Raw genomic sequence first — 21786 nt, 5'->3', positions numbered from 1 at the left:
CTATGCAAGAGATATGTCCTAAAGAAACAATGAAGCTTCTCCATGTGAAAGCTACCGTTGTCTAAAGGTTCTTACGTACCAATCATAATGAAGTCTGGACTTATGTTTGTGTCCAGGAAGCTCTTTTCATGAACAATCTTTGTTTGTGTTTGTATTCTAGCTGTAAATTGTTACATGCCAAAGTTGGAACAAAAAAATAATAATAAAAAAAAAATACGACCGTTATTATCAAGCTCCACTTTAGAGAGGTAAAAAACAATCTCATAATTGCCAATAGCTGTAAATTGTTACATGTAACACTTATATTGAACCACATGACTCAAGTACACATGTAAGACCCTGAGTTTTAGTACATAGTATCTGATATCAACCTCAGTTGTTTATTATGCTACAACAAAACAAAGTTCTAGCCCACTACCAAACATTAAAAAGAAAATACATTGTTGCATATATGTAGTATTGTAGTTCCACAATAGAGCTTTCCTTTTTTGTTGAGCAAGCCAATCAAAAGCTTTAGTCAACTGAAACTAGTTGCATGTTTTCAGCTTCTTTCCTCAGCTCTTGAAACAGGACAGATGACAAGTGTCGCTCCCCAAAACTTGGATGAATAGTTTGAAATTCAAACAATCAACAGCCATTTATGGGCATTAATACTTGAATCAAATTGGTTACATAAGAACATAAACACTAGAGATGTTGATAATAAAGAACACCATTTGCTTGTGTTGATTGAGTTAGAAGCTTTTTCACAACCAAAACTGGTGATGTGTAGAGAAATGAATTTTGGAAACAGAATTATTTTTTCAGAATATAACCTTAATCGCATTTCATGTATAAATCTTGTGAATTAAAGAAGAATAAGATAATAGACAAATAAAGTTGATCTTTATAATTTGTTTGCATATCCTGAAGCTATCTTATGCAAAATCAATTGGCTCTGATGAAAATAGTTTAAGGGTATTAATCATAACATGATACAAACCAAATGGAATTAGAATATATGTTTCTCTTATTACCACAATAAGTTTGCCCTTGTTCTCTGGAATATTAGTGAGTCTGAGTGCTGCAATTGTATTGGCTCCAGATGCATATGTGATTGGATCTGGACCCTACACTTGGAATGGCTGTGAGCAAAGGAAGAGGAAGCATTGGCTAAAAGATCCTATTCTTGGTCCGTGCCAAATGCATGACTACTTTGGGAAGAAAGTAAAATATGCACCTAACATGGGACTCAAGTACTCACGAAAAAGGAGATAGTGACTTTCTAAGGTCAGCAACTATAGGGACACCCCTTATTGGTTGAATGCATGTTGGACTACCTTAGAGACACATGTATCATTCACAGTACTCTTGATGTCCCTCTCAATGTCCATGACTTGTTTCCCAAGCAGTGACAAAATCACCTACCCACAAGTCTCAGTGCCACGTTGGCATAATCTCTATCCTCTAGTCAGCTTTCCATATCACAACTATGGAAAGGTCCAAAATAGAGAAATGATGACTTGACACCTATCTTTATACTTAGCCATATTCCTCAAATTATAAGAGGAACATTCAGCTATATTTTAGGGTAAAAACCCTAGTAAATATTTGAAGAAGAGAGTAGAAAGTTGATAAGATAGGAAGGTAGAAAACAAGGTCTCTCTTTAAGGAAGAACACCTTTATTGTACAAGAGTGACCTCTTTTCCCCACATAATACAAATTTGAACAAAGCAAGAACATTCAATTTTTGCTCAAACCGTGGTTTTTCATCCCTTTTCCTAGGGTTTTCCATGTACTTCTTGTGTCCTTTTTACGTTCTTGCTATCACTTTCTTCTTCTCTAACATGTGTCATGTCAAAGCAAGCATCCTTGTCACTTAAAACTTTTTCATGTAAATATACTATTAGATAACTTATTTTATTCCTTTATATAAGTTCAAATCTAACTTGCATGTACAAAACCCAAACCCTAAGTTTTTCTTATATAGTTTGTATTTATTTGCCGTTATGCTCATGATTATTTGGTTATAAATTTTCTTTTAATTATAGTGGTGTTGGTCTAATGCTCAATTTAATAATAATGGAAAAAAAAAAAAAAAGTTGTCCAACCCATGAGTTCAACCAACCCAACCCGATCCACGTGGGTTGGGTTGGGTTAAGTTGAACCCTTATGATGGGTTGGGTTGGATTTTTTTTTAACCCACCATGGTGGGTTGGGTTGAAAAAACTTCTCAACCCAACCCATGCACACCCTTAACTAGGGGTGTTAATGTTCGACTCAACCCGCAAACACGACACGTACTCGACACGGGTTTTTCCGTATTAAGGTTGGGCCTTAATGGGTTTGGGTCATAAATGGGTCGACCCGAAAGCGACACGATAAGAAACGTGTCATAAGTAGGTCAACCTGCATAACCCACAATAGACACGTTTGACACGCCAATTTATTTGTGTCAACCCGAAATGACCCACTTAACATAACCCGTTTAACTCGTATAACAAATAAATATTCATTTTATTTTAGATTTGTCAAATACCTTTTAAATTTAAAAAGAAAAGTGAGTAATTACAAATACTTACAAGGGATATAATTGGAAATTGAAACTTTACAAACCCTAGATCTCTAAACCCTACAAACCCTAAATTATTTCTAGATGGATGTTATATTTAATATTATGCAGGTTGAAATGGGTTGTGTTACATTTATATCAATCCAACATGACTCGTTTATTAAGCATGTCAAATGGATTGGGTCAGGTCAACCCGTCTTATTAACAGATCGGGTTAGGGTTGAAGGATCATGACACGATTATTAAATGGGTCGGGTTATGGTTGAGTCATTTAGTCGAACACCCTTATCTCAACACGACACAAACCCGACACGCTAACCCGAATTGACTCTTTGTTAAATTTGTAAGGGTATTTTTAGATATTCTCTATGTATAGGGACCATTATGGTCATTTTCTTTTGTAAGGGTATTACGGTCATTTTCTTTTCTAAGGGTAGTTTGGTCATATTTTAGTTTCGTGGTTATTTTAGTAATTTTTTTTATAGATTTTATGGTAATTTCAGTCATTTTTTAAGTTTCAAGATTATTTGGTCAATTTTGTTTGTTTTAAGGGTGTTTTGGTCATTTCTTAGTTTTCATGGTTATTTTAGTCATATTTTGGGTTTTTTTTGGTAAGTAGTTTTTATTATTATTATTTTATTTATTTTAGTTTTAGGATTATTTTGTCATTTTTTAGGTTCTAAGGGTATTTTGGTCATTTTTTAGGTTTCATCGATATTATGGTAATTGGTGAGAAAAAAAAAAAGGAATCATTGAATGTGACAAAAGTACCACCGAATGTGAGAACAGTACGGTCAAATGTGATGTTGATACTGCCTAATGTAATAATAGAACCATCATTTGCAAGAAAATAATAATTGAATCACCAAACGTGACAAAAGTACAGTCACATGCAATTTTTGGTACTGCACAATTTGAAAATGGTACCATTAAATGTCAGAAAAAATACGAGTACAACTGAACGTGGCAAAGGTACCGTTTTGTCTATTTTGGCACACTTAATAAAATTGAGAAAAGACAGGTTTGGTTGAGGGTACATATTCGAAATCATAATTTAAATTTATATAGATGACAAAAAGTAATATTGTATTTTAATTGTTTAATTTAATGATTTGTGGTATCTGCCAAAGGCCTTGTAACTGAATTGATACTTCCTCATGCACAAAGTGTTTAGGGGTCTTGGGAGAAAAAAGTTCGAACTGCAGGTTAGAAGCAGGTTGTAATTATCTCTAAAAAAAAAATATTTGTGGTATATTTTTTTATGTTCTTTTTTCCCTTCTTACTTGATATTAATATTTTAGTTTTTGAGTGAATTACACAATTTTAGTGTTTTGATATGTTATAATTTGAATTTGAAGATAAATTTCTAAGTCATACAGAAATTAGGAGATTACTATAACTACGATTGTCTCAAGCTTTTAAATGATTCACTTGAGCGTGAAAGCTTTTTTCTACTAACATATGAAGCTCATCTTGCATCTTGAAGTTAAGCACTAGCAGCTAAGGATTCTTTGAAAATTTATTTTAATACAAAACAAGAAAAAAGAAAGGGAGAGTAAAAACCATTGCACTATTCGTAAGCTCAAGCGTGCAATCTCAGGTGGAAAATCTGCTATTGATTGTGTGAAAAAAAAAAATCCACAGCTATTGTAGGAATGTGAGAATAGCACATGAGAGAACAATTAGTACCTAAATATAAATAATTACTACTAAGAGAAAATTACTGTGAAACAAATCATATTTTGCTATCATTTCTAGTAAATTTTTTATATAAGTACAATCAACCTGAATTTATTAACCGAATAGAAAATTAAAAGGGATAAAGGATTCAAAACATTGTTTTTCCAGTACTAATCCCACGTAAGTAGTGACGGTTTATATGGCAATTACAACAAATATTCTGTTACATTGAAGCTCCAACTTCATCTGAATTCACTGCAGCTCCATTAGGGGCATCATCTCCATGAAGCTGAGCAAAAACATCGTCTATGGCTGAATTCAACTGAGCAATCTTCTCCGTTAATATTTTGCGGGTTCTCTGTAGTCATCACACCACTAATGCAATATCAATGCATTGCAAACATTAAAAATAAATAAATAAATAAAAATAAAATAAATAAAAAAAGATAACTAAAACAATATCAATAATAGTTAAAAGAGGATGAAATTACAAGTAAACACAAACTGGTCCACTTAAACTAATACAATAACTTTCCCAATCAAATTTGCTGAAGTAATCTAAAAATCTGTAAAGAACCTATTTGGGGGGGGAAGAGAAAATAAAATTAAGTATTCAATCTAATATATGCATCTAGTAAGCAATTCAATTTTAATTTGTAAGAGCACTCACTGCTAAAGGTGCATTTAGGGAAGAATGAAATTGATGGAAAATGTAAAGGACCAATTTCTCCAAAGCGTAGGTTGAAAGCAAACCATGATGGGCACCAAGAATACGACTTTCATAATAGCACCAAGCTTTTATCAAAATAATGCTGCGCTTAAAGAGATGATCTTTACCAACAAGGCGATCAACCTGCATATAGGTAGCATTAGAAATGTGAAATTTCTAGAAGGCAGCACTGAGTCAACTCCATATTCCATATTGTTTAAGGAAGTTATGGAGCCATTAGAATGTAGAAGTGCCATTCTTTGAATCCTTGAAGTGTGCAGACATGCACAGAAATGCATACAATGGAACGATTTCCATGGTGTTTAAAGGTATAAATCTAAGGAATGCAGCCATAAGAATGTAAATAAGCACAGCCCAATGCAAACAAATAATATATATTACATACAAAATAAATTCGTTTCAAATACTACTAAAAAGAAAAGAAGTTACTAATTCAAAATGTTTTTTTTTATGAAATAGGATCATATATCCTGCAAGATAAAAGATACCAAGCATGGTAATCACATTTATAATCTTAAAAGGTAGCCTTACATCATACCTGTTCAAGAAAACAAAGCGTACAAAGTCCTCCTAACTGATTGAATGATATATCTACCACGATATTCTGTACAATGCATTTCACAAGCTTAACCTGCCACCATTAAACACAGATGCAATTTAATAAAAAAATATATATAACAGGTAAATATTTAGTTACATAACATGTCATCCATGCAAATAACAGAACTTCTAACAAAGAATTTCAATTTCAACAATATGAGATAACAAGGCATGAAAATGCCAGCCCACATGCATAATGAGATGTGAGCCAATCCACCTAAAAAAATTTAAATTCAAAAAAGACAAGTGAATAAGGTGGGGGGAACCTCAGCATCAATGCAATGGATATCCTTCACTTCAAACCGAGCAGCTTCATTATGTTCTTCTTCCCTCAGAACAGCATGAACATCAGATACCCAGGCATCCTCAACACTTGGACAACTAAGGGTAGTCAAATCAATATCTCCATCAGGAAGATATGTTTTTAGTGGTACTGATCCATATGGGAAGACCTGTAAAAATAAGCACAAATCTGGAAACTCAACTTGTAAGAACTTCAATGAAATGGAGCAACAATCCTCCAGTGTTACTTGCTCCCCTGTAGTGATATTCTAAATTTATATTACATTCATAGATTACAATATTTTTTAGTTCATCCATAAATTATAATTGAGCAGATGAATCCTAATCTTCTAATAATAGAAGGATCTGTCATCCTTACTCAAGATACAATATTTCAGTCCAATGATGTAGGTTATCCAAATTATTAAGATCATCTTCATGAATCCCTTTGTTTAATACTAAAATAAAATACATATTTTTCTTAGTTTATATCCTAGGAGATACTGCCCGCCCTTTTGTCGAATCTAATTTAACTATTACAAATCAAAGCATAACACCACTATGTACATTTAAGCCCTCCAACCTCCAATCAGAACCTGATAAACCCTGTAACTAACAAGGCTCAAAAGACAGCCACCTGTACTGAAGAAAGCAAAACAACACAGACTACACTTGAGCTAATGCACCATGTAAAAAATGATTTGGGATTCGAGGGATACCCCAGTGGTCCCAGCACCTCCTGTGGTGTCTGGGCACTGAAGTTTGTACCCACTAGCCCCCCTCCCCCCTAACAATCTAGCCAAAAAAAAAAAAAAGCAAAAATATGATGTACCCCAAAACCTTAAACTATTAGGAAATTGTGAATTTAATCATTCAACAATAATTCTAACAAATACACTTAGTGACTAACCTACAATTATAATCATCATAGATTTAAATATAGCCTCAACTCCTGTGTCCTTAACCAACTCCTGTATTGTTTACTCATTCCAAAATTCCATTCACTGTTGAAAACTACAGGCACATTCTTTCATTCATCCTTCGGTCTGACAATTACTACTCCCATCACTTGTATCCCGCATCTAATCGTCAAAGAAAATGACATCTTTGACTCTATATCAATCAATTTCCAAACACAAACAAGAGCATTAAAACCACAATAATAGCCCCAACGGCTAGAAGCAATGAGAATATGTATATATAGTCCTCAAAACCTCCAACAGAAGGTACATACACACCTATGAAACATACCTAGTTATTCTTACACTCTATTATCATAAACTCCCTATACTGACTTTGGCATCGGAGGCGTTGTAGCAGGCGCCACACTGATGACCATCTTAAGGGATTGTTACTTCCATTGTGACACAGGCGAACATCCAACTCCATCTGGACGAATTCACTACGACTGACGAACTTGTTTTCATCAGTTTGGCGCCGTTTGTGGGAAGTGTGACATTTTCGTGCTCCAATCTGAAACGTAGTTCTTATCAACTTCTATATATCCAGATGGAGCATAATCAGGACACAACCGCGTTGATTCAGCAAGTCCAAGCTCTAGCGGTTACAGTCGAAGATCTCACTAGGAAAAATCAGGAAATGAGGCTGTGGCTTCAACAGGAGGAGAATTGATCCAGAGTCAATTGTGAGGATGAGGGAGATAGATATAGAAGAAGTGACTGTCGAGGGCCTGTTACTCTAGATGATTAGAACTCAGATCTTCTCTGAGAGATGAGGAAAGAGATGGATGAGTTGAGGAACGCCATTAAGGAGAAGACAGATCGGAGCCTGGATTGAATGGTCAGGGCAATAGACTCTCCTTTCACTATTGCCGTCCTGGAGTGCCCAGTGCCGTCAAAATTTAGATTGCCTCAGCTTGAACCGTTTGACGGACTTAAGGATCCCCAAGACCACCTCAACACCTTCAAGACGACACTAGGCCTTCAACAGCCTCTTGATGAAATATTGTGCCGTTCCTTCCCTACCACTCTGAAACGAGCTACAAGGGAGTGGTTCACGAAGTTGCCAACTTCGACCATCGATAACTTTGAATAGTTGAGCAACGCCTTTTTGCGCCACTTCATTGGGGGACAACGCCCTAAGAGGCCAGTGAACCACTTGCTTACTATTAGACAAGGGGAGAAAGAAACCCTTAGGTCATACGTGAAATGATTCAAAAGGGAGACCTTGGAAGTATACGAAGTTGACGACAAAGTGCAGTTGATGACCTTTAAGGAAGGGCTGAAGTCTAGAGAGTTCGTGACGTCACTTGCGAAGAATCCTCCTAAGACGATGGCAGAGATGCTCCTGAAGACACAGAAGTACATGAATGCTGAAGAAGCACTAGCCGCCATAAGAGACGAAGAGAAGCCAACAGACAAGAGAAAGAAGGAGGAGGATCGTAGAGGACAAAAAAGGGAGTGTCCAGATCGCCGAACCATCGACGAGAGTAAATGGAGAGACGAAAAAACTCCTCGAACGGTAAAATACACTCCTTTAGTTATGGCTGTTGACAAAATTTTGGCGCAGATTAAGGATGGACATTACCTCAATTGGCCAAGGCCATTACATTCGTCCCCTAACATCCGAGACAAGAAGAAGTACTGCCGGTTCCGCAAGGATCATGGTCACTATACCGAAGATTGCCGGGACTTGAAGGAGCAAATAGAGGAATTGATATGGAAAGGAAAACTGTAGAAGTATGTGAAGAAGAGAGAATCTAGCAAGTTTAGAAACGATGATAAAAACCAACGCAAGTTCTCGCCTAGAGATGAGGATCATACGTCTCAACGGCCACAAACTGTGATCGGGGAAATAAAGACGATCACAGGTGGGCCAACCATGGGCAGGTCGTTCAGATCCCTCAAGAAAGTATGCCAGAGGCAGGTGAACAGCATCCATAGGGTACCCTCGTTCAAGCAGAGACGAACGAACCAAGATATGTCTTTCAGTGAGGAAGATGCACAGGGAGTGAAGCAGCCTCATAATGACCCCTTGATCATAACACTCACGATTGAAGGATTCAATACCAAGAGGATCCTTGTGGACAATGGCAGCTCCGCAGACATCATCTACCTTCCCGCTTTCTAGCAGCTGAAGCTAGATCTTGAGAGACTACGCCCATTTGATTCCCTCCTTGTCAGTTTCAGTGGGGACAGAGTATATCCCAAGGGTATAGTAACTTTGACAGTGATGGTGGGGACCTACCCAAAGCAGTTGACACGCCAGTTAGACTTCTTAGTAGTAGATTGCCCCTCATCTTACAATGTAATCATTGGGAGACCCACGCTCAATCGGTGGAAGTAAGCTACGTTCACCTATTGCTTAAAGGTAAAATTCCTAATTGAGAACGGTGTCGGCGAGGTAAAAAGAGATCAGGTCCTGATTAGGGAATGCTACTAGGCCATGTTGGCCGTAAAGGAGAACCATACATGGATGATCGAGGAGAAAGAAGAGGATAAAGTGGAGACTTTGGAGACAGTGGAACTAGTTGAAGGAGAGGCAACAAAGACGACAAAAATAGGGACGATACTAAGTCTTGAGATGAAAACACGGCTCGTCCAATTCCTTAAAGAAAACCTGGATGTCTTCGCCTGGACTCACGAAGACATGCCAGGCATATCTCTAAAAGTTATTTAGCATAAGCTGAACGTAGACCCAGAGAGAAAGCCCGCACAGCAAAGACGACGAGTCTTCGCCCCAAAATGGAACCAAGCGATTACAAACGAGGTTAGCAAACTATTATCAGCAGGCTTTATCCGAGAGGTCTACTATCTTGATTGGGTCACGAATGTCATCCTAGTAAGCAAAGCAAATGGGAAATGGAGAATATTCGTGGACTTCATAGACCTGAACAAAGTCTGCCCGAAAGATAGTTTTCCTTTGCCAAGAATAGACCAATTAATGGATTCTATAGCCGGGCATAAGTTACTGACGTTCATGGATGCTTTCTCAGGGTACAACCAGATAAGAATGGCCGAAGAAGATCAGGAGAAAACTGCTTTCATCATGAGTCAGAGGCTCTATTGCTATAAGGTGATGCCTTTCGTGCTAAAGAACGCAGGAGTAACCTACCAGAGGTTAGTCAACAAGATATTCAGCAACCAAATTAGCAGAAATATGGAGGTGTATGTGGATGATATGCTTGTCAAGAGTAAAGAGGAACTTGCCCACCTGGATGACCTGAAGGAGACGTTTGCCACCCTTAAACAATACCAGATGAAGTTGAATCCCAGCAAATGTACCTTTGGCGTATCCTTGAGGAAATTGTTAGGATTTGTGGTGCCCCCAAGGGGGATAGAAGCAAATCCGGAGAAGGTGCAAGCTATACTCAACATGACATCGCCCAAGACCGTCAAAGAGGTCTAGAAGCTCACAGGAAGAATTTCAGCTCTCAACAGGTTCGCCTCTAGAGTAACAGAAAAATGCCTGCCCTTCTTCAAGACCCTGAAGCAGGCCTTTACCTGGACAGACGAATATGAAGCAGCCTTTCAGGAGCTCAAATGATACCTGAGTAATCCACCCCTCTTGAGTCCATCTAAGGAAGGGGAAAATTTATATTTGTATTTGGCAGTCTCAACCACGGTCGTAAGCGCAGCCCTCATTTGAGAAGATGAGAGAAAACAGCTCCTAGTTTACTACGTCAGTCAAGCTTTCCAAGGTGTAGAAGTTAAGTACCCAAGGATTGAAAAAATTGCCTTCGCGTTAATAGTGGCCTCGCGTAAATTGCGACCATACTTTTAGGCGAACCCCATCCTGGTGATGACGGATCAACCTATCAGGAAGTCCATGAACAAGCCTGAAGTAACAGGGAGAATGGTCCATTGGGCGATTAAACTCAACCAGTTTGATATTGAGTATCACCCTAGGACAGCCATTAAGGCGCAAGCCTTAGTAGACTTCATCGCCAAGTTCACTCTCCCGGACGAGGACAACCAATGAAATAGAGCGGCGGACAGTACAGACCGATTGTTCGTCAGTCCAAAGGAGGGGAGGGGGGGGGGGAGTAGGGGTCATCATAACCACCCCTGACGGAGAAGTGCTCAAATATGGAGTTCAACTAAAATTCCCGGCTACCAATAACGAAGGTGAGTACGTAGGGATACTGACTGGATTAAGGCTTGGTAAGGCACTCGAAGCTAAGAACTTGTTAGTCTAGAGTGATTCAAAGCCCGTGATAGGGTAGATTAAGGAAGAATACGAAGCAAAGGAGGAGCAAATGCAGAGATACCTCAGATTGATGAAACATTTGACTCAGAACTTTAATAATGTAGAATTTGTACAGATCCCCAGAAGCCAGAACATGGTAGCAGACAAAGTTGCGAAGCTAGCTTTGTCGGAAGAAGGAGTGGCAAGCATGGGTCTGATGATGGAGGTCTAGAAACGCCTCAGCATTGAGGATATCTCCACTTTCGCAATCCAGAGCGCAGGAAGTTGGATGACACCAATCATATCCTTTCTTCAAGATGGGCACCTCCCTCAAGATATCGAGGAAGCCAGAAAGATCAAGAAGAGAGTAGCCAGATCCATGATTCTTAATGACACCTTATACAAGAGGGGCTTCTCCATGCCTTACTTGAAGTGTGTCGACGAAGAGGAAGCTAAGTACATCCTGGAAGAAATCCATGAAGGAGTTTGCGGGGACCACGCTAGCCCTAGATCCCTGGTAAGCAAGGTCATTCGAACAGATTATTTCTGGCCTACTATGCAAGTGGACACAGTAGAGCTCGTCAAGAAGTGTGATAAGTGCTAAAGGTTTGGAAATTTCCAGCGACTTCTAGCAGAGAGACTGATGACGATAGCATCCCTGTGGCCATTTGCACAATGGGGAATCGATTCCCCATTAAAACCCACATTATAGAGAATCAGGCCTTACCCACAAGAGCATTAAAACCACAATAATAGCCCCAACGGCTAGAAGCAATAAGAATATGTATATATAGCCCTCAAAACCTCCAACAGAAGGTACATACAAACTTACAAAACATACCTAGTTATTCTTACATTCTATTATCATAAACTCCTTATACTAACTTTGGCATTGGAGGCGTTGTGGCAGGCACCACATTGGTGACCATCTTAAGGGATTGTTACTTCCATTGTGACACAGGCGAACATCTGGCTCCATCTGGATGAATTCACTATGACTGACGAACTCATGCTTCATCAGTTTGGCGTCGTTAGTGGGGAGCGTGACATTTTCGTGCTCCAATTCGAAAACGTAGTTCCTATCAACTTCTATATATCCAGATGGAGCATAATCAGGACATAACTGTGTTGATTCAGCAAGTCCAAGCTCTAGTGGCTACGGTCGAAGATCTCACTAGGCAAAATCAGGAAATGAGGCTGCAGTTTTGATTTTTTTTTCCCAAAAAATAGTGATGTTTCATCTGCCATATACAATATAAAATAATTATTAGAAATTTCATCCCAAAAACCAAACCCACAAAAACAATGTCAATATAAATATGGAGATTAACCCAAATACTCAAAAGAAAATCAATTCTAAACACTAGAATCCATCACCCTCAAAATTCCCCCAATTTAAAGAAATTGAAAAAAGGGTTTGGAGGGATGAGGAAGCCCCTTCAACCCCCCTCAAATCCTTTCCCCCTCCCTTTCAAAAAACATCAAAACAAGGGGGAATGTAAAACCTAGGCCCATTCCCCTCTACTCCCCTCTCCACTCTCCCATCCAAATATATTGTAAATGCATATGTCTCCTGCCTTTGAATCTTATCAAAGAATGTGTTATTGTAAATGCAATTGTCTTCTGCCTTTGAATCTTATCAAAGAATGTGTTCCTAACACTTTACAGTAATTTTGCTTAGATAGTATGGTCATCTAAAGCATACCTGTGAATTCCACAATCTAGAAAGCTGCTACAAAAAAGAAGTCAACTTAAATGATATGCTAACATTTATCGCTACAGCAAATGATAGAAGAAAATGTAAATCACATCATCCTTTGCTGTAAGATGGAATGTTCTCCATATTCAATAATGATACAGCAAGTAACATGTTCCTACCACTATGACATCCTCCTCCCAAGGTTCTATGGTGCTAACATTTGTTGTACTGTAAGTACTCAATATTGGTAATTGGGAAGTATTTGAGATAGGTATCAGGTCTGAAACCAGGATCCAAAAGGTTAAATCTAAAAAAAAAGGGAAGGCTTTGGAGGCTAATGAAGAAAATGACATATCATCCTATCTGTAATTTTAATGATGCTCTACCTTAGATTTGGACCAATCTAGCATTGGTGGAGTAACCGACTTTACAAGGGTCACCCCATACATGGTTTTATGATTTTGCAGAGACTTGGGTTTTTGGTAAAGAGTCACCCAGGCCTAGTCACTGCAACCCTGTTTGTGAGGAGGCACCCCTTCTCTTGATGTTACAGGGCTATTTTGCATTATTTTTACCTTTAAAATGCATTTTTGACATCAGAGAAACTGGATATTGACACCCTTCATTAGCAGAGATGATAACATAAATAAATAAAAATCATTGTAAAACATCATTAGCCATGATATTATTTCTTATTAGTCAGATCAAAAACAATTTCCAAAAGCCCAAGGAATTTGTCCAATATTTTAAAGAGGCAAATTCTATGCACATTTGCACACAAGTATAGAAACATAGTGATCCATAATCTGATTATCAACAAACCAGACTACTGAACCCAAAATTCAAAGCCTTTGTGCAAATACGTACACATACAGACACGTACAGACATAAGAAGTCACACAAACATGTGGTATCCTCTATAGGGCAAGAACATATACCTCAAAAAGACCTTCTTTCAAGCAATTTCACAGATACAATAAAACATACTACTCCATTAGTCCAATCTCATAAAATCACATGCATGACTCAAAACCAAAAAAACCCATTAACCTCCCCAGAATATCATAACAAATTTGAGGCCTAATTTGATAAAAATAAACAAAGCAATAATTAGCAACGACAATCTAAAATTCACAAAACCCATCAAAGTCTACACCATGGTTGAAACAAATTTCGAGTCTTGTTCATAAATTACCCACAAACAAGTGAAAAAGGAATCAAATCCCACAAAACCCATTAAAACTATGACAGAATTCAAACAAAAATTTGCAGCTTAATTCACAAATAACCAAATATTTATTAAAAAGAACAACATTTTCAAAAACATGAATTACCTCGTCATTCCCATTTGGTTGCTTCTGGAACCAATTAACATTCAAACCTAAAACCCAAAACCCACAAGAAATCAAATCAAAAGTTAAAGAAATGCAGATCTATCAAAGAAAAATGAATCAAAAACCATAAATAAAAAATACCCAAAAGATAGAAAAAATAAAGAAGGACTTGAACACTAGAAGAGGGAGAGGGGTGGTTGAGGTTGTCATAGAAGACAACAATTACCCTATGTTTTTGTGCTTTTGATCCAGAAAATCATATTTGATCTTTTTCCATCTTGTCCTTGTCAAAGAAGAACCTTCTTTTTTCCTTTGCATTAGCGTCAAGAATACAGACAATTGAACGTTCTAATTCCTCCACTACTCAACATCCCCTAATAGGTCCAAATTTTATATTAATTCAAAGGCTTTAACAATTTCTGAATCAATTTATTTTCTAAAATAAGACAGAAGATTTTAAAATGGCTCTATTTAATGGAATGTGTGCTATTCCTAAATAAATAGTTATGTATGTTTGTACACACGGACACACACACACACACACACACACACACACACACACACACACACACACACACTCAACTATTGTGAGAAAATAAAAGCATCATTTAGTTTTCTACCATTTGTATTTCAATTAACCAAGCCAATTAACCAATCCTCTCTATTGTAATCACACTGCAAGATTACAACACAGAACTAAAACAATTTGTGTTGCAATCAAGCCTACCAAATTCAGAAGAGGAAAAAAAGCAGAACAACCCTGAAGAGGTTTTGCTATGGAAGCACTGTGCTGAATAGAGGCATAAGTAAACAACTGATTCAGAGAACAAAACCCAATTCATATTCAAGCATTTGATTTTTTTGACAACATTAAAATTAAAAACAAAATTTCTACCAATTTTATAATGATGTGTAAATAGATAAAGCATAAGTCAAAATCCACCTTGAGTAAATTACTATCAAATAAGGTGTTAGAAGGGAGAAAAGGTGGCTTTTATCTTCTTGGGTTGATGTTTATCTTCTTGGCTTTTATTTTCTTGGGTTCTCATTTTCTTCAATTGTGGATATGGATTGAAGTCTAAATCATAGTTTACAGAGGAATAGGCCATTGAAGAGGGAGCTAAATCAAACCCATCTCCAACAGTTGAGTCAGATCCCAAACCCAAGTCAGACCCATTTGCCACATATTATTGAAGCCTTGAATCAATTGGCAAAGAGAGAGGTGCCCAGTTTCGTGAGAGACTAGAGGAGGTTGAAATTGTGTTACAGCTGATTGATTATATGAAAAAGTACTCCAATTTGGCCACTCGGTATTGTACAGCCTACGCATTGAAGACAATTAAAATCATAAACTATTCAAATAAAATAAGAAACCACAATTTTCCCCTTTTTGAAGGGAGCAAAATCTATTCCTGAGATTTTAACTCACTCTTAATGAAATGCTTAGTTCTACTAAATGCTTAACCCTCAAATGACTTTGAAATTGTACCAAATTTAACAGGACAATGACTTTATGAGCAGACTATATAATTCTAAAATTTCAACTCAGCAATCCACTCCTACTCTAACTTCTAAAATTTTCTTATAAATATATTCATAATACACAGTGCATTGTTTTGAATTAAGTCTTCTAACGGAAAATAGTTTCAATGTAAAAATAATACCTGGGCATATTTCTTCGCATCGAACTTGGTTTCGTTGACGATGGATATAGATTGAATATGGAGTCATCTTTTTATAAAGGGATTGGCTATTGAAGAATAACCCAAATCAAACCCATTACCATTTGTTGAGTCAATACCCAAACATAAGCCGAGCCCATTTGCTATATCCACTGGACGCCTTGAATCAAATGTTATCAGGGACTAGAGGAGCTTGAAGGGTCTCCTACGTCTAAGTCCGTCTGTTGAACCATTTTGAGATAGTAAAGGTGTGAGCAGCTTTGTGTCCTCATCAACATTTTGAGAATTGCATTGGATGATAATGGAATTCTGAGGAGGACAAATGCATTCCACATGTACTCCCAACCTTGTAATCACAGGAGCGTATTTTCCATTTCTACTTACCCAATGAGTGATTTTACATGAAATCTCAACATGATTCCGATCACCTTGCATCAAATCTCCAAAATCCATCTGTAATCGGTTGTGAGGTGCACCGTAAAACCATAGATGATCACACTTCAATCCATATAAATGTGTCCTAACAATGCGACGTCGCTTACGACTATCGGTAAAAATGTGGATATCACAAACGCAATAGATTATATCATCACGAATAGAACCACACTTATCGATTATATTAGCGTAATTGTCCTTCAACGGAATTAGATGAAGAGCAACACAAACAACAATTGATGGAAACTCAGGACCAACCCAGAATGATATGGAACTTTTAATGCTTTGATGATTGATCCAATTCGGAATCTTCTTTCCTGGTACTCTAATATCATATCTCTCTCCAAGATCACACAGATACGCATCTAGAGTGGGAATGGACTCCTCTTGAATAGTGCTAAACTTGGAGAGGGAGACCCGGGAAGAGCAATCAATCTGATTCAATAATTTGCGATGTGAATGCGAATCCATTAATAATTTGTGTTTCACACCTGAACATTTCATATTTGGTGAAAGCCCTAAATTTCTTCCAAACTGCATGAAATTAGGAATTTTAAAAAATTGAAGTTTAGCAAATCTAGTAAATGTATTTGCAAAGGTAACCAAAATTGTTTCTATTATTACTTTAAGAGAGAGAGAGGGGTACCTGAAGGATTAATTTTCTTAATGATTCTGAATTCAACGAGATGCAATTTGTTACATCTACTTCTCTTATACTTTCTGGAAGCTTTGGAATTTTCTTAAGGAACTTGGAATCCAGAATTAGAAGCGAATTTAATCTATTAAATCTGATAATGCTTTCTCTGAGGTTTAAATCTTTGCTCCTTGATAATAAACATTTCTCTGAGTGGGTGAAGCAAGAAGTCAACTTTTTTAGAAAATTCAACTTTGGAAAACAATATTTTGAAAAGCCACTGTAAGAATTGCACGTTGCTTGTCTACCAATCACCACGCCCTTTGGAAATTTGACATTACCATAAAGAAAGAGTTTGCGAAGATGTTGCAATTTATAAATGCTACTTGGAAGATGACACAAATAGAAATTGGAACCTATCTCTAATCGCTCAAGCCTAGTGAGATTCCCAATTGATGGAGGAAGCTCTCTAATGGCAGTGTGTCCCAGACTTAGAAACTTTAAATTTTCCATTTCTTGTGGAATATCAGGGAAACTCTTAACCCTTTTGCAATAAATAAGATTTAAATATTTAAGAGATTTCATCGCGATACAACTTGGAAGAATTTGAAGTTCAATGCAATTCCAGAGGTCCCAGCTTTCAAGCTTATCAAGATATCCAATAGAGTCATGAATCTTGACTAATTTTTCACAATTTTGGAGATCCAATTTCTTTATGTTTGGGGTGGCACTCAATAAGTCGGGTAATTCCCTAATGTATTGATTGGAATTGAAATTCATATATGTCAAGTTTTTGCATTGTATCCTCTGTAGAAAAAAAAAATCAAAATTTTTAACTCCAACAAACATTATTAAAATATAGTTTAATAAAGTAATAATAATTATAAATAAATAAAAATGATATACCTTGAAAAGCTTGTCCAATGTAACTCGACTTTCTGGCATGTTCAGTGTAATGAGATTTTGAGGATCAAAATTAGGTGGTAAGGAAGATAAAGGAAATCCGGACCAATCAAGAACCCTTAATTTGTTAGGAAGATATTTGAGACCTCTACAAATATCTACATTACTAACTATGAGGAACTTGAGATTTTTCATCTTTTCAAGACATTTAGGTTCTAATTTCATCTTTGATGGTTCAGGTGAGCATATCCTTATGCCTCGAATTTTTTCTGATCCCTTATTAGACAAAGCATCAAGTCAATCACACTATACAATAAAATTCACTAAAGTGTAATGACGGTTAATTTAAACAAGAACTAAACTAATATACTTAAATTTTCTTCAACATTTAAATGAAAAATAATCACTACATTTGCCATTTGAAAAAAAAAGGTAGAAAATGAACCAAGATAATGCATACCTTATTTTGTGTTAGTACTTTATGAACATCCTCATAACACCATAGCCTACTACGCTCTCCGGGCATTCGTGGCGATTCCCGTCGAATAATGTCCCTACTCATTTGTTGGAGCAAGTCATGCATCAACAATCTATCATATTGATCAACAGTTATTAGGCACTTATCGAAAAGTTTTTGAATTCCATAAATTGGATGTAAATCGCAAGCATTCAATATATCCATGACATACTCCTTAAAAAATCCCTTAAAGAAGCATGCGATATCAAGGAAAATATCTTTTTCAGTTTCATCCAATCCTTCATAGCTTATTTCAAGAATTTTTTGAATTTCTTCATTAGGAATTCTTTCATACTTATCTACTGCACTTCTCCACTGAGGTTTAGTTCTTCCATTCAAATCAGCACCCACTATTACTAGAGCTAATGGGAGTCCCCTAGCATATTGTATAACTCTATTTGCAAGTTCCAAATAATCTTCTTTAGGTTTCTTGCTTTGGAAGGCATGCATACTAAGGAGTTCCAGAGCTTCTTCTTGATCTAATCCCTTAACCTCGTAGGTTGAACAACATTTTCCAAGAGTAGCTAATAAGTGTTTGTCTCTTGTTGTTATAATGATTTTGCTTCCAGAAGCAAACCAATCACATCTTCCAAGCAAATTTTCTACTTGGATCTGTTTATCCACATCATCAAGAACTAAAAGGATCCTCATAAATGAAAGTCTTTCCTTTATCATATTGATTCCTCTAGATTTGTTACCCACCTTTAAATTTGTATTCCTTAAGATCTCAAAAAGAAGTGTCTCTTGTAATTCGACTACACCAGCATTTGTCCCCAATCTTTCCCTTAAATTTTCTAGATAACAAAATCCATCAAAATGATCACAAATTCTATTAAAAATAGCTTTTGCGATTGTTGTCTTACCAATTCCACCAAGGCCATAGATACCTATTATATGACCATCATTTGATTCAATATCTGAAAGTATGGTCTTTACACGATAATTTATTCCAACTGGGTATCGTGCAACAAATAACGGCGTGCAATTTAATATAGAATTTGAGATCTCTTCAACAATTCCTTGGATAAATTGAAACTCGTTGCAACTGTCATTCACAAAACATGAAAACAATATACAATTTAGATTTTTGTCATATATATACACACACAATTTAGAAAAGAAAATAGAAGTATGAAAATGAACTAAATTTAAGATGTTCAGCTTGTGAATTAAATTTGAATAATTATCAAATAAAGTGGCATGTACAAATTCATAAATCTGTAACTGTCATTATGTTAGCATATATATATATATATATATATATATATTAGTTTTAGGGTTCTGGACATAGCTGTCATGACGTATTGAGCATTCAATCATCAAGGTGGTGTGGTAGTTCATTGGTTCAACCATTAGATGATTGACTCAACTGTTGTACTAATGATAAATTTATTTTAAATATGAACAAATTAAAATAAATTAAAAAATACAAAAAGAAGATAAATTATAAAAAGATGAACTTACATTCAATTTAAACATAAATATTTAGGCATTACATAGATTGAAATTAATAGGATATTATTGTTCATATATTGAATTTATATATGTTTATATAAATAATGACGAAATAATAAGATACTTGAATTGATTATTTGACTACTCATTTCAAAGTTTAAAAGCTAAATACTTAAAAAGACCATATATAAAAGTGCATAATTGAAGGAAAGTATAGTAACTAATTTGATAAAAAAAAAAAAAAATTAACATTAAAGACCAAACGATTTGAATAAAACCATGTGGAACTAACGTTTTTAAAAAAAAAAAAAAAACCATCAATTTTCATGATCATTTAATCAGCTTTTTGGTTGTGAAACTAACGTTTCTGTCATAACATCCGGATTTTCATATTGTTTACCAATTTGAGGGTTCAACCATTGTTTGACTCTCAAAAAAAAAAAAAAAAAAACCATTGTTTCGGTATGATTATGATAACTATACATTTCGCATAAAGTTGCAATGAAAATCTTTTTTTTTTTTTTTGAGTGTGAGTTGCAATGAAAATCTAGTTACTGATAATTGAAACTTGTTACAACTTACAACTCATTTTTAATACTAGAACTAAATTATTAAGGATATTTTTGGGAAACATTTTTTAAATAAATAATATGTGGGAGAAACATCTATTTAATTGGTAAGGTAGTTTTTTATTTTATTTTTTTAAATCTTTCTATTTCTACATTGCCAGCTAACTTCTATAGTAGTGTTTTCTCAAAAAAAAAAAAAAAAAAAAAAAACCCTTCTATTGGAGTAGATATGAAGAAAAAAAATCATTCATAATTTGGCCAAAAAACTAACACTATAAATTAGTGGTAATTGTTGTTTAACAATTAAATCAGTTATCATAACAAACCAATGAAACTCATAAAAAGCACAATAATTGTCATTAAATACATACTTATGCTTGTAATGCCAACCAGATATATTTGCAGCTTCAAATAAAGCTTCCCTCCAGCTCTGCACCTTGTAATCCTTTAATTTTTCTTCATGTTTAGATAGTGCTTCTCCAAACTTTCCTTTTTGGTTACGAACTTCTGATGGATCTATGTTGTAAAAAACCGGTAGCACTAATTGGTCTTTTTTCCTACACTCAACAATCTTAGCAAGTTCATCCAAGCACCATTTGGAGGATGCATAGTTTTCTGAGAATACAATTATTGAAATCCTTGAACTTTCAATAACTTTGAGAAGTCCTACAGAAATTTCTTCTCCTCTTTGAAGGTTATCATCAATAAAGGTGTTAATACCCCGTTGACACAAAGCATTACACAAATAGCCTATAAAACCAAGACGAGTATCTTCACCTCTGAAACTCAAGAAGACATCAAATTTCTTGGGTTGGTGGGTGAAAGAAGAAGATGAGGCTCCTTCACAGGTCACAAGAGCCATCAAGATTTATGAGCAAACTGTTGTAAAGATCTGAAAGGAGGAGAAAGAAAACTGTGAAAATATTGCAATATAACTCAGGAAAGTGAATGACAAATTAGGAAGAGGGTGAATGCAAGCAAGAGAAGCCTTTAAAGGTGGCTTGCTTTTGGTGTGTCCAGCAACGCTTTGAACTTTAAAGTCCCATAATTGATGCTTTTTACATTGCTTTTGGTGTGACTCTTTGAACTTTCCAAGAACCACAGATGCTTTTTTTATTGTAATATCCTGCAAGTTTCCGTGTGAAACCTAAAATAAATCTTGGAACTTTCTAAGCAACATACTGGTCATTGTGGTCAAACAAATGGTAATAAAAGTAGGTAGCCATCCTCCATGCAATCCATCCAACAAAGTTCAAAGAGAGGTCCACACGTTTTTGACTTTCTGGAAAAGTAGCAATCTTTTGTCCACACGTTTCTCATTTTCCTACAAATTTCCCCTCTTTTTCCATGACACTAATTGTGTAAAGAGGAGAGAAGGGAAGGAAAATATTAAACTTTCCTTTGTTTGGTTATTAGGAGAGGAGAAAAATGAAAAAGTGAAGAAAGAGCATAGTAAGTTTTTATCAAAAATCTCACACTCAAAAAGGGAAAGGGTATGTGTGAAATGTCCATTAAAAGATTTAGGTGCATATAGATTTGCTGTATATCAATATGCTAGCTAAATGG

At 36.0% G+C, this 21786-nt stretch overlaps 2 protein-coding genes across 3 annotated transcripts; both read right to left on the bottom strand.

Annotated features, from left to right (window-relative positions):
* Positions 1-4262: 4262 nt before the first annotated feature.
* On the bottom strand, positions 4263-7233 carry LOC126700895 (uncharacterized). The gene is made up of 6 exons (XM_050399062.1): positions 7110-7233; positions 6441-6481; positions 5829-6113; positions 5501-5593; positions 4903-5085; positions 4263-4590 (listed from the first exon to the last, which is right to left on the bottom strand). Exons 1-6 carry the CDS (start codon positions 7231-7233, stop codon positions 4456-4458), a joined length of 861 nt encoding a protein of 286 aa, XP_050255019.1. The 3' UTR covers positions 4263-4455.
* Positions 7234-11745: 4512 nt separating this feature from the next.
* Positions 11746-21306, bottom strand: LOC126700155 (disease resistance protein RUN1-like). 2 transcript variants are annotated; one of them, XM_050398171.1, is made up of 6 exons: positions 20592-21306; positions 18140-19241; positions 17683-17955; positions 16789-17583; positions 15690-16676; positions 11746-14399 (listed from the first exon to the last, which is right to left on the bottom strand). In XM_050398171.1, the coding sequence occupies exons 1-5, from the start codon at positions 21080-21082 to the stop codon at positions 15891-15893; spliced, it is 3447 nt and encodes a 1148-aa protein (XP_050254128.1). In that variant the 5' UTR covers positions 21083-21306; the 3' UTR covers positions 11746-14399; positions 15690-15890. The 2 variants fall into 2 exon arrangements, with proteins under 2 accessions (XP_050254128.1, XP_050254127.1); XM_050398170.1 differs by lacking the exon at positions 11746-14399 and adding an exon at positions 14759-15347.
* Positions 21307-21786: the final 480 nt, after the last annotated feature.

This window comes from Quercus robur, chromosome 9 (genome assembly GCF_932294415.1).
Source record: "Quercus robur chromosome 9, dhQueRobu3.1, whole genome shotgun sequence".
Lineage (NCBI taxonomy): Eukaryota > Viridiplantae > Streptophyta > Magnoliopsida > Fagales > Fagaceae > Quercus > Quercus robur.
This window is presented reverse-complemented; position numbering and strand designations above follow the sequence as displayed.